The sequence below is a fragment of the Petaurus breviceps genome, unplaced genomic scaffold (assembly GCF_028583685.1).
Source record: "Petaurus breviceps papuanus isolate PSGF00001 unplaced genomic scaffold, PetGlider_PUasm1.0 140, whole genome shotgun sequence".
Classification (NCBI taxonomy): Eukaryota; Metazoa; Chordata; class Mammalia; order Diprotodontia; family Petauridae; genus Petaurus; species Petaurus breviceps.
The window spans coordinates 50273746-50287995 of record NW_027185698.1 but is presented as its reverse complement, the minus strand read 5'-3'; the positions used below and the strand labels follow the sequence as shown (position 1 = coordinate 50287995).

General features: G+C 40.8%; 1 protein-coding gene across 3 annotated transcripts in view; it reads right to left on the bottom strand.

Moving 5' to 3' along the window:
- SLC49A3 (solute carrier family 49 member 3) overlaps positions 1-14250 on the bottom strand; it is a 60348-nt gene that overhangs the window by 7476 nt on the left and 38622 nt on the right. For all 3 annotated transcript variants that reach the window (XM_069072641.1, XM_069072624.1, XM_069072633.1), the window contains exons 7-9: positions 12127-12279; positions 2161-2318; positions 1273-1385 (exon numbers count right to left, since the gene is read on the bottom strand). In XM_069072641.1, coding sequence (XP_068928742.1) covers positions 1273-1385; positions 2161-2318; positions 12127-12279 — 424 coding nt within the window. The remainder of the gene's footprint in view (positions 1-1272; positions 1386-2160; positions 2319-12126; positions 12280-14250) is intronic.

Genomic DNA, 14250 nt, shown 5'->3' with positions numbered 1-14250 from the left:
CTGAAATCCAAGACGAGAAAGAGAAGTCAGGCTATGTAAGTCTACCCCAGATTCTAGCATCTGGAGTGGGAAGTATGGTCACAGGAATCCCAGGCCTAGACTGACCCTATACCATCTTACCCCACCCTTCTCCATGAGACACAGTCACAAACCTGATGGTTAGAAGTCAACATCCTCATATGGACCAATGAAGCTTCTCCTTATGACCTAGCCCCACAGTGAGCCCTTTACCCAGTCCCATTCTTGACCTCAATACCAAATTGTTCCCTGGTCGAAACCACACTGTGACCCCTGATCATGGCCTAACAATTATTCTCAGCTCTACTCCAAGACTAAGCTCTCACTTGGACCCAGGCTGAGCCCTAACCCCAAACTGAACCCTGACCTTGTAGTGTAACTGAGCCTCAATCTGGCCCTAGATTTAAGATGTGGTATCTCCCCACTTCCCCTGAATATTCTAGGGTTCATTACTTATTCTGCTATTGCCCCATCTGGAGTTTTGTCTACATGAATCCCGACTTCAAGGCTCTCAGCCCAGGCCCCTTCTCTCTACTGTCTTCTCTGACAATCCCAACCCTCCCTGACACTTTCCTTCTCTGAATTCCCACATCCCTGAACTTGCCAGTCTGCTCAGCACACATCTAACCCTGCTTTATACAGTTCTTCACTGAAATGTATTGTATGTGAATTCTAAATCTGAATCTGAGCATCTTGAATCTGAATTCAAGAGGATGCCTATTACTGGATAAGGACTTATACTTTCCACCACTCAACAGCACATGTGTGTGTCCCTGGGGTGAAATGGTGGGGCTGGAAATGGAAATGTGAGAAAAGCGTGGGAGAAAAGATAGAGAGGCTCTTGAAGAAGGATGTGGTGAAACAGGCTAGGCCAGGATTGAATGGTATAGGCTAGGGTACAGTGAAGGACAGTGGGATTGATTGGAAGAAGATGAGGCAGAATGTGGTGGCTTGAAGCAGGATGGGAAGAAATGAGATAGGGTAGAATGGAAAAGAATGGCTTTTAGAATGTAAGATTCTGGAAGGCAGAAACTTAATCTCTGTATCTCTAATGCTTAATACAATGCCTTACACATAGTAGGCTCTTTATAAAAGTTTGTGGGATTGAATCCATTGTGGCTTGGCATGGGGCAAGCAGGATAGGGAAAGGTGGAAATCAATAAATGTTTGGCGATTTATCTAATCTGATCCACCCCTAGCCTGTAGTTCCCTGATCTCCCAGGCTTAGGCCCATATGGAGGAGCCATTACTCACTTGTCCAATCCAGGATGCCGTCTTCCTGCAGCTGGCATGTGGAGGGGCTGTGGCCACTGCGCTGTATTGTCAGGGCTTGTAACAGGACCATGATGATCACACCTTCAATTTGTCTGCAGCACAGATACAGCCAGAGCCTGAGTCCTTACCTTTCCTGGACTCCTGACTCTCAGTTCTAAAGGCACTTTCCCACCCAAAGAGATAGTACAACTCCCCAGACATCATGGTACATAACTAGGCCCTCACTCTCTAGGACCAGCAGGGCCCTTGGTCTTGGCGGCACTTTCTCTCAGGCAGCCTTCTAAGCTGACTCTGCTTTGGGGTCTCACTGCCCCTTTGGTGGGGGATGGGGGGAATGAGGAAAGAAGTTCAGAGAAGAAGCAGGAGACATCAGGGCCTGAAGTAGGTAGAGATGGAAAGACAGGGATGAGGGAACAGGGATAGTGGGCTGAGGCGAGACACTTGGGAAGGGTATAGGGGTGACTACACAGTATTGGAAGAGGTCAGGAATTCCTGATAGACTGGGAAGATGTGGGGAGACAACATTTGGGGAGGATTAGGGTTGGCTATACAGGATTTGGCAGAAGGAAGGAAAATAGAGATGGGACATTTGGGTGGTTGTAGGGGTAGTCACAGAGTTGCCAGGAAAATTAGAAGACAATAAGGGAGGACAAACGGGGTTGGCAGAGAGGACAGGAATGGGGCACCTGGGAAGTTGTGTAGTGGTCACACAGGGTTAGCAGGTGGATGGGAGGCTATAAGGAGGACCGCTTGGGGCTGGCAGAAGACAGAATGTACAGATGGCTGGACATGAGCAGAGGCACGTTTGGAACACTTGGGAAGGATGTGCGTATGGAGGGGTTAGCAGAGGACAAGGGCAATACTCACCCTATCACAAAGACCAAACCCGTGGAGGTACCTTCTCCTACTGGATAGGAACATTCAACAGCTAACTCAAAGGAAACTGGGCAAATGGAAAAACCAAAGAATCCAAATAGAGAGCAGATCACAGCTATCCACACCATCTGGCCCTGGATCTGAGACACCTGGAGCAGAGAGAGCACAATTGTTAGGAACAGTGCCCTGCTACTTCCCGCCCCCCCCCCACTCCCCTCCCCACACACACCCCTAGGTCTATGGCTGTAATGAGAGCTAATCCAAGACAAGGGCAAAAGTCCTTTTTTATTCTTTCTCTTTTTTCTAATTTCTTCTCCCCGCCCCCACCCCGCCACTTAACAGTATTTTATTTTTTCCAATTACATATTACATTCCAATTACATAGTTTTCAATTTTCATTTTTATAAGATTTTGAGTTCCAAAATTTTGGCTCCCTCCCTTTCTTCCCTCCCCTCTCCCCAAGCTGGCACGCAATCTGATATAGGTTATACATGTACATTCCACTTTAGACATGTTGTGAAAGAAGAATCAGAACAAAAGGGGAAAACTGTGAGAAAGAAAAAACAACAAAACAAGTGAAAATAGTCTGCTCTGCTCTGCATTCAGACTCCACAGTTCTTTCTCTGAATGTGAATAGCATTTTCCATCATGAGTCTTTTGGAATTGTCTTAGATCATTGTACCTCTGAGAAGAGCTAAATCTATCAAAGTTGGTCATCACACAATGTTGCTGTTTACAAAAGTCCTTTACAATTCAAGATTTAACGAGAGAAAAAGGCCAGATCCACAGAAAGATCCCCCAACATCAACCATAGACTGGCCTCTCAGTCTGCCTACAGACTGACCTTTAACCCCCAACCAAGAGACTGACCCTCAAATCTGGTCATAATTCATAGATACATGTGCCTTTGGACACAGGGGCCTTGGATCAGTAGGGAATGTTTTATAAATGTTGCTAGGCATTACCAAGGCTTGCTAAATACTGTTAGATGCTAAATAACATTCGCTAAGACTTCCAGAACAGTTCAACTGGCCAAATGCAAGATTTATGGCTTCCCCAAAAGCGGACTGTTGTACCCATATTTCTAAGTGCTGCTTCCTTTAGCCATCAAGCTTGAACCCTACCACTATTTAAATAAGCTCAGCTATTTCATAGCTGAATGTCATTTACTACAGACTCCATGGTCCCCAGATACCACACGTGGTTCTTTGTGCTGATCACAAATAATGAACAAGCCACAGCCCATTTCTCCTTATCTTCTCACACTAAAAGATACCCATGTACACCAGTCCCTTTTATCAAAGGGAATCCATTACTTGGGCCTGTTTAAATTTGAAAATGTAGCTCTTGTTTTCTCCAGCTCTGAAGCACCCATCAGAGCTGCTCCCCATTCCCACTGTGATGGTGGTAGAGAAAAGAGGTGGGGGAATGGGGATATGGAACTACTTCCTGCATTAAAAAAAAAAAAAGGGAAATGTACACAAAAATACTTAACAGCAATACTTTTTATATGCCTATAATGGATTAACTAGGTGGGAAATGGCTAAGCAAATTGTTTACACTCCATGAGTGTAAAGGAATTTACTGTGTCATAAGAAATGATGAATGTGAAGAATTCAGAGAAATTTTGGAAGACCTGTATGAACTGATGCAGAGTAATGTAAATAGAACCAGGAAGACAATTTTTAAAAAATAACCCCCCAAAATGAAGGAAATCACCACTGAAAGACTTCAGGCCTCCTGGGCAACAGCCAATTATGACTTCAGAGGCCTGAAAGGAAGGCAGCTTTCCATCTCTCACTAGAGAGGTGGTTCAGTTTTCTGGCATGGTGCTAGTAGGCTGTCTGGGTTTCACAAGCATCCAATAATGAGGTCAGCATAGTGGTTCTGTAGACCTTCAGTCTGAAGTTGGACTTATTGGCCTTTGCATTATCTTCCAATGACGTTTTGTGATTCCCATTCTGTGAAAACATGCCATGATAGACCCAACCTTATTTCACATTTTGACAAAGTTATTGGGTTAATGAACCAAAGAAATGCTATGAAGTAGAGGGCTTTAAAAATAGTGAGGACCTAAGAAAAGGTGGTGGTTCTGCCTAGATTTCAGCAAAGAAGTTGACAAAGTGCTTGTGGACAAGATGGAAAAGTTTGGGCTACATGTTGGTCCAGTTAGGTGGGCTCAGAGCTGGCTCAGTGACAAGGCCATAGATGTAGTGAATAATTTCAATCAGGAGGCAGGGCAGTGGTTTCCCAAAGATCTGTCCTTGGCTCTATGCTACTCAATATTTTTGTCAATGAGGGCATAGATGCTATCCTCACCAAACTGGCAGGGTGACACAAAGCTGAGTCAAACTAACTAATAAGCCAAATGAAAGAACTGGGATCCAAAATGATTTCAATAAGATTCTTAGAATAAAAGATGATAAATTTATGCTGTGGCAATTGTGATAAAACAGGTATGCGATTCCAGTCTTGATGCCTTTCTGGAAAACTATATGGAATTATAAATAAGAATTACTAAAATGTCATATCCTTTGACCCAATGAGGTCACTACTGGGGCTATTGATAAAGGAGATCCTTGATGGAGAAAAAAGAACTATGAATATGAAAAATATTCCGAGCAGCACTATTTGTAACATCCCTCCTAAACCCCTCAAAACTAGAAACAAAAGCTAGGTGTTGCAGAATATGATTGTGTTCATAGGAAATGGCAAATGTCAAGAATTCAAAGAAACATGAGAATATCGATATAAAAAGACACACACGTAATTCATATGAAATGAGAGAACTTATATGAAGGGAAGAAATAAACCGACTACAGATAGGTAAATAAGCATGGCAATAACTACAATAAATCCATGGTAAATACATAAAAAAGATTTTTAAAAGGATTTCAAAAATGGGAGGGATGGCTTGGTTCTTATTGTGCTAACATAAGTATATATAGCTTGGAGTTTAGAGTAAAGAATCAGCAAATAAAAGAAAAAGATGAGCACATATGCTGTTAATCTCTTTTTGGTTTTATTTTGTTTGCTCTTTTAAAAAAATCTTTTGTTGCTATTTATATGTCTAAATACTTGCTCTTCTCAAGAAAAGTTTCAGTAGCACTTGTTTTATTAAAAAGTTTTAAAAAGATCAATGTAGCCCAGAATGTAGACCTAATTTAGTAAGATGGAATTAATAGAGATAAATGAAGAATCCTAAAAAAAGACCCTCAATGGCATAAATAACATAATGAGGGAAGCAGGGCTAGATAATAATTCCAAAATGAAAGAACCAGAGGTTTTAATAAACTGGATGCTTGATATGTCAAAAATGTGCCACAGTAGCCCATGTCTATTAAAAGAGCCTAAATCTGGGCTCTATTAATAGAAGCATAATAGCCAGAATGAAGAAAGTGACAGCTATGCAATCAACCAACAAACATTTATTAAGCATTGTGCTAGATGCTGATGTCGGAGATACAAAGAGGAATGGAACAATCCCTGCTCTCAGGAAGCTTACATCACATCTGTGCTATCAACAGCCCTGCCATACTCTCACCCTGAGCCAGCCTATCTCTGGATCCATTGTGTCTAATTCTCAGAAGGACATTTTAGTAAGGATATTGATAAAGTGGGATGCATCCAGAGGATGATAAGGGAACTTGATTGTGTACTATAGGAGTATCAGTTAAAGGAAGTGGAGCCTGCAGTTTAGCCTGAAGAGAACATTTCATAGCAGCATAATAATTTTTCAAATATCTGAAGTTCTCTAACAGAGAAAAGAGATAAGATTATTCCAGAAGTAGGGGGGAAAGGTACCAGTTTTAGAGAGGCATATTTTGTCTCAATATAATAAGGGATGGCCTTCAAGGTAGGTGTAGGTCAAAGGCCACAGAGGAGTCTGCCCTCACGATTCCACTGAAACAGAAACTCCAAAATGAAACAAAATGGTTAGAAATTCACTCAAGTATGTTAAAACTAAGCAAAGGGACAATGAGAAATCTGAAGGATGGTTCTGACACAATAAAGCACACATTATGGAGTTTATCAAAAGAAACAGGAGAAAAGCAAATGGAAATTGCAGGAGTAGTATAAAACAGGGGCAGTTAGGTGGTGCAATGGTCCTGGAGTCAGGAGGACCTGAGTTCAAATCCAACCTCAGACACTTACTAGCTGTGCAACCTTGAGCAAGTCACTTAACCTTATTGCCTCCAAAGAAAAAACAGTAGAAAATATATATGTAGCTAGGTGGCATAATGGAGAGAGTGCCAGGCCTGGAGTCAGGAAGACTCATTTTCCAGAGTCCAAATCCAGCCTCAGACACTTACTACCAGTTACTCTGGGTAATTCATTTAACCCTGTTTGCCTCAGTTTCCTCATCTGTAAAATGAGCTGGAGAAGGAAATGGCAAACCACTCCAGTATGTCTGCCAAGAAAATGCCAAATGGGGTCACAGAATCAGACATGACTGAAAAAACTGAACAGCAACAACAATTCTGAGAAATACTATCAGACAACCAGTAATAATTTCCAAGGTCCTTGTTATGGGCCAAATGCCGTGTTAAGTGCTGACCAAAGGGATAATAGATATACTTAAAGAATTTAAGGAAGTGCTAAAAGCAGCAAATAAAAACCCAGAGAGGCATTAATGTGAACACAGACAACCAAAATCTCAGGAAGAGATGACAAAATTCAGCCAGATAGAGAACAGCACAGAGAATCTGGGCACTAAAAGTAAACTTAGGGTAGTAGAAGACAGTGACCTATAAAGAGCTAGAAAGACAAAACAAGCTCAGAAAAGCACCCAGTTGGAAGAAGATTGGGAAGTGATGGATTTCAGGGTCCTGGAAAGAAATAAAAGAAAAAAGGCTTCCAGGAACTTGCACAAGTATATTTCCCAGAACTATTTTTTCCCTAACATCTCACTCTGCAAATCAAATCTATGGCATCCCAACAGAGAAATTCAAAATTCAACCAGCCCAGTCTGTTCATCGTCAAATTTCAAAACAACAAAGAAAAAGTCCTTGAATTTGCCAGAAGGAAGAAAGACATCACTTGTCAAAAAGCATCAATTATGGTCACAACAATGTTTTCCTTCAAGAAACAGAAATATCCAAAGAAGTTGGAGCAAAACATTTAGAAAAGTCATGAGAATTAAGTTTTATTTCCAGAATCAATTCTCCAGCAAATCTCAGCATTTTAGATGAAAACAAGGTCAAAGGATTCATGTGGAAAAAAGTCATACTTCAAAGTCAACCTTTGGAACGTCATGACCTTGGGCTATACCCTAGGGAGTTAAAAACGACACCGCTCTAGTTTGGCAAGATTTGTTTTATCACACAGACCTTGGATATTTTGCTACTATACTTGAAGGAAAGAGAGAGAATTATAGTTTAACTGTCATCTGGAAAGATTAGACCAGGGGTGGGGAACCTGGATTAGATGATCAGACTATGGAAGGCACAAAGAGAAAAGACTAGGAGAACATCTTTCCTGAAAGAGTGAATGAATAAACTTTCATCTTTGAGAAAGTTTAAGAGAGAATTGAGTTTAATTATCCTGTAGAGAAGATATGATGCACATAAGTTAGTAAAACTAGGCACAGAATTGCACAGTATAAAGAGAATAGACTGGATCATATTTGAGAAACTGTGTGGTATCTTCAATGACCATAAGCCACCTCCTGACACATAAACCCTTTCTTTTTAATACCTATATTCTTTCAGGAATGCCACATGGCTACAAATCATGGAATATTGTAGTCTCCAAAAAATCAAAACTGTTGATAACTCAAAAGACAGTGGAGGCATGCATGGATACAGAGTCACAGAATTTCAGAGTTGGAAGGGACTTCGGTGGCCACATCATCCAACCTTTACCTGAAGATTAATATTTGTTGAGTAGATTGATAAAAAAAGAAAGGACAGGAAAGGAAAGGAAAGGAAAAGAAGGAAAGAAGGAAGACAGAGAGAGAGAAAGAGAGAAAAGAAAAAAAAGAATTCACTTTGCCACATATCCAAAGTGAGTGGTGAAGTAGATGAGCATGTGACTTTCAGTCAGGAAGATCTAAATTCAGATCTTGCCTCAGATACTAGCTGTATCACCCTGGGCAAGTCACTTAATCTCTCTGTGCCTCAGTTTCTTAATCTGTAAAATGGGGATAATAATAGCACCCATTGTAAATGGCTTAGCACAGTGCTTAACACACATAGTAATCATAGTTCTTGGTATATGTTAGTTGTTATTACCAATATCTATAAAATGTGGATAATAATAGCGCCTACCTCTCAGGATTATTATGAGGCTCAAAATAGAGAATATTTGCAAAGCATTTCATGAATTATATAAATGCTAGCTATTAATATTATAATGATCATTATTAAATTTCGAGCCCACTGTCCATCTGTAACAGAGGTTCTTAACCTTTTATCATGGACCACTTTGGTAGCCTGGTGAAGCCTAGGAATCCCCTTCTCAGAAAAATGTAATTGTTAAATGTATAACAAAAAATACAGAAGATTCCAAAGGAAACTAAGTATACTGAAATAGAGATACCAAATTTTAAAAATGAAAAATAAGTTGAGAGACCCTAGTTTAAGAACTCCTGACAGATAAGGTACCTGTTCAAGCTAGATGCCCTGAGAAACTAGCAAAATAGACTATCCAACTAAGTGCATGTCACCATCTGGGGAATAGGTAGGTTTTTCCCCTTTTTTATGCCCATGTGGAATGCTGGGCCAATCCCTTTGGATGACTGGACCTCAAGAAGGAAGTCCTCCCTACCATGTTCTGAGACTCCTTGGAATCAGCAATGATGACATCTATGATTTTTCTTTCAACTCATAAAGTAGGTTCATTGCAACGCTAATCATAATACCAGTGCTGTTCTATAGAAATAAATAAAATGGTAATATAATTTATGTGGAAAACCAATACAGGAAAATAAAGGCAAAACATGAAAAAGTTGAGGAAGGAGGGACTTGCTCAAGCAGATTTCAAAATAGACTCTAAAGTGATAACAAAAACTATCAGACACTGAATATGAAAAAGAGAAAAACAATCAACGGAACTAAATAGAAAATCCAGAAGTAGAACAAGATAGATAAAAAAATATCAGTGTTTGATAAATCCAACTACAAAATACTGGAGAAAGGAACCAGATTCAATAATAACTTTTGGAATAACTTGATATCCATATATCAGAAAATATAGTATTAACCCATATACACATTTTTCAGCTTCCTTTTGGGTGCTGTCTTCCCCCATTAGATTTTAAGCTCTTTGAGGACAGGGACTGTCTTCTTTTTTTCATATTTGTATCCCCAATGCTTAGCACAGTGCCTGGCACATAGTATGATGCGTTATATTATATATTATTGTATTGTATAGCTTAGTATAATATAGTATAGGATAAATATTTTTGACTGACCTGCCCTTTGCAACAATAAATTCCAAATGGACCAATTATTTAAATATTTTTCAAGTTATAAGAAGTTAAAAAGAAGGAATGGTGCGTTGATCTCAATTGAAAGAAGGGAAAAGTTTACTGAACAAATGAAAGGACTTTGTTTTGGAAACACAATTTGTTACTGTTCAGCTGTGTCTGACTCTGTGTAACCCCATTTGTGTTTTCTTGGCAAAGACACTGGAGTGGTTTGTCATTTCCTTCTCCAGCTCATTTTATAGATGAGGAAACTGAGGCAAACAGGGTTAAGTGACTTGCCAGGAATCATGAAGTTAATAAGTGTCTGAGGATAGATTTGAACTCAGGAAGATGAATCTTCCCGACTCCAGGCCCAGCACTCTATCCACTGGACCACCCTAGCTATCCTGGAAACAAAATAGATAGGCTCAATTATGTAAAAATAAAGGGATTTTGCAAAACAACCACAAAAAACTCAAGGTATCCGAAATAAAAAAAAAGAAAGAAAACAAATAGATTGGGGAGAAGTCCTTGTGGACAGCAAAGGAGAGAGAGGGGAAAAACATGGCCTTAAAAGCAGGAGAATCCAGAGAGTCAAGGAAGGAGAGGAAATCCTGGGAGTGGAAGGTGATGAATCTTTTCAAATGCTAGGAGAGGTCAAGAAGAACAAGGATGGAGAGGCGGTCACTGCATTTGGTGATTAGGAGGTCTCTGATCTAGCCTTGGAGGGAGCAATGAAAAAGAAGATGAAGGACAAGGGGTTGAGAAGAGAAGAGGATGGTGAGAAAGATGGCGCTGGCAGGCCCAGACAATGCTCTCAAGAAGTTTAGCGCCAATCTGTCCTTTGTGTTGCAGGAGAGTCATTGGGAAGTGATTTTGATTTTCTTTTAAAAGTAACAAAAAACCTTTTAAAAAAAAAAGAATGAAAGAAAAATCCTTCTTCATAAATATTTCTGAGGGGAACCTGATGTATTGGCTCCAGCAGGCACTGGCACAAATTTAGCAGCGTAATAACCCAATATTCCCCCGATCTTCACCAGGTGCTTCCATGCCTGTCAGTGGATAAATAACCAAAGAACATGGATAATTTCTAAAGGAGGAAACACAAACTATTAATCATCACTGGAAAAATTAGAGTTCAAAATCCTCAACCAATCAGGGAAATGCAAAGTTAAATTAGGAAGAACTTCCTAAAAACTGCAGCTACCCAAAAGTCTATCTTGGGAGGTGGCAAGTTCCCTATCAATATAACAACCATAGCAAGATGTAGCAGTGGATAAAGCGCTGGACCCAGAGTCAGGAAGACCTGAGTTCAAATTTTACCTTGGACACTAATTAGCTATGTAACCTTGGGCAAGTGACTTAACCTTTGTCTGCCTCGGTTTCCTCAACTGTAAAATGTGGATAATAAAAGCTCTTGCCTCCTAGGCTTGTTGGGAGGATCAGATGAAGTGATATTTGTAAAGTGTTTCTTTAAAGGGGCCTGGCATTAATAGTAGGCACTCAGAAAATCCTTATTCCCTTTCCCCATTTTACAAACGGGGAAGCCAGGGTTGTGAGGAATTAAATGACCATGATCTTATCAGGAGTAGTGAAGGGGACTCTCAATCAGACAGAGGTTGAACCAAACAACTCTTGACCCCTTTAGAAATCTTTTGAGACTTTGAAGGAAGGGGAGGGGAAAGGTCTGCATAGTTCTGTGATAATCTATGCCTTGCCAACTTCATTGGGCTGTTGTAAGAATGAGTTATTAATGTTCTACATAGGGCAGTTAGGTGGCGCCATGGTGGATAGAGCACTGGGTGCGGAGTCAGGAAGACTCATCTTCCTGAGTTCAAATCTGGCCTCAGACACTTACTAGATGTGTGGCCCTGGGCAAGTCACTTAATTATGTTTGCCTCAGTTTCCTCATCTGTAAAATGATCTGAAGAAGGAAATAGCAAACCACTACAGTATCTCTGCCAAGAAAACCCCAAATGGGGTCAGGGAGAGTTGGACATGACTAAAATAACTCAATGACAACAAATCCCTCTATCCCTATTGTCCATATCCCAGCATTACCTTTTCTCCTTCTCTCCCCTGCCTGTAGCACCACCCTTTCACCAGCCCCTTGGTAACCTGAATCTGAGGAGTGTTATCACCACATTTGGGGCCACTGACTCATCTCTTTAGGCTTAGCCTCTGAAGTCTCTTCCTGGCTAGGCCCATAATATATCCTTATACCCTATCCTATCCACTCTCTCTCTTATCCTGGTCATGAATTTGAGAAGATTCCTTCCCAGGTTCATTACCTGCCCAATGGGTTCCCTTTCCCCAGATGTAAAGAAGAAAACCATACCCAAGTCCCACCCTAGGGGCTGGTCTTGATCAACAGGATTTCAATGATCCCTCTGTCCCCATTATGGCCTAGGGTAGACACACATTCATTTTTTTACTTTGAGTTCCAAATTCTCTCCCTCTCTCTAGCTCCTCCCCCATTCATTGAGAAGAAAAGCAATGTATCCATTATACATGTGAAATCATGCAAAACATATAGGATGGACACTTACCAGTGCAAAAGCGATGGCAGCTAATGTAGTCAGACAAAAACCGACCTTGGTGGCTTCAATGAATTGTTTGGTCCTGTCCACATAGAGGCCAAGGACAAAAGCACCAATAATCCCAAACACAATGAAGAGGGCTCCACAGAGGCCAGAAAATTCCTTAAAAAGAAAAAAGTCAAACTGCCATTAGAGGTCACAGAGCAGATCTTACCAGCCATCTTGCCATCAGTATGGGGAATGTCATGGCAAAATATGGTGGGGAGGTCTCTGGTTTTGTCCCTAGGACCCATCAATACACTTATCAATGGAGAGCTACCAGTCATCACTTCTGTGATGGCTATTCGATTCAACAAACATTGATCGACCCTCTCCTAGTGGAGACCCTATACTATTATCAGTCAGATGTTTTTTGATACCCTCTTTTAAGAAGAGATTTAAGAGGATAATCAGAAAAAAATTATTTCAGAACACCACCATCGCCACCATCATCATGATATCCATCACCACCAATGCTACTCATTCCAATAAGCATTTATTAAGTACTGACTATATGCAAAGCACTCTAAACAACCGAGAGTAGGAAGAGAACCAGTGTCACTAACAGTGATTACTGTCACCATCCCCATTTCACCCCATCTTCACAGGAGAGGTAGACAGAGCATCTGGGAAGGGTGGGACCTGGACAAAGCCATCATCTTCCATAGTAGATATTCATTCTGTGATGAGCTGCGTCTCATCTTCATCATTATAGAGAAAAGGAAAAACTGAGGTCTGGAAAGACTGACTTCCTTGCACATACCTACTTGGTAGATATTTATCAGAAACAGAATTAAATGACTAGCTCAAGGTCACACAGAAAGTTAGTGACCAAACCTAAGGTTGAACCCAGGGCTCCTGAATCCCAGCCACACACACCCCCACCAGACCCAACTGAACTGATCATTCCCCTGTAAACTCCTGTATATGGCCAAAACATACATGGATTTGGTCATGTCTATGGGCTCAGAGACCAGGGAGCTCCCTGATAGACTCCCAGGACATGCTTTGGCTTCATGCCCAGGAAGGAGAAGGAAACAGAAGCAAAAAGTAGGTGTCAGGAAATTCCCATAACAGTACTGAAAGATACCTGTTCATACCCAAGAGTATATTCCATGGCCTCAAGGCCCTCCCCTATAACTACTGTTATATATACTATTCTACATATATATATACACCTACTGTTCCCTATAACTTCCTTCCCAAAGACTCCTACAGATGCTATGATCCCAGAGACCCCACTGACACCAGGAGCCTCGAGAAACTTCGCATTAAAAGTCAGGAGAAATTATCTTACATAATTCGGGTACACAAGTAGAAGACTATACAAACAGAGCAAGGGATGGAGAGAGTACCTGAACATCACTATCATCTGAACTGACCAAAGGAGGGAAGAACATAAACACACACAGCTGGATACAGAAATTCATTTCCCTCAAGAAGGAACTTATGGGGCGGCTAGGTGACGCAGTGAATAGAGCACTGGACTTGGAGTCAAGAGGACCTGAGTTCAAATTCAGCCTCAGACACTTAACACAAAAACTAGCCATGTGACCTTGGGCAAGTCACTTAACCCCAATTACCTTATCTTCCGCCCTCCAAAAAAAGAAAAAGAAAGAAAGAACTTGCATTTCATTTCCCTCAAGGAGGGTAAGTTAAACAAGGGTTTAAAACTAAGCAAAGCAAACTCTTAGGGAGGTGCAAAAGTATTTACGGCAACTTTGTGAGATGGCAAAGAAGTAGAATCTGAGAGATTGCCCATCAGTCTGGGGATGGCTGAACAAGTTATGGTACATGAATGTGATAGAATACCATTATGCTTTAAAGAAATGATGAAGGGGCCAGTTTCAGAGTGAAGTGTGCAGAACCAGAGGAACAATTTATATACAATGACAATAATATTGTGAAGACAACAATTAGGAATGCCCAATGATGATTAATGGTGAAACTCACTATCCACCTCCTGATAGAGAGGTGAGTCAAAGGGGAGAATGAAATATGTACAGGCAGTTCTTGCTTTATGTAAATTCACATTGCAAATCAAGACTTTAGGTAAAAAATTCTGAAAGAAATCCTCATTCCAGAAAAAATACC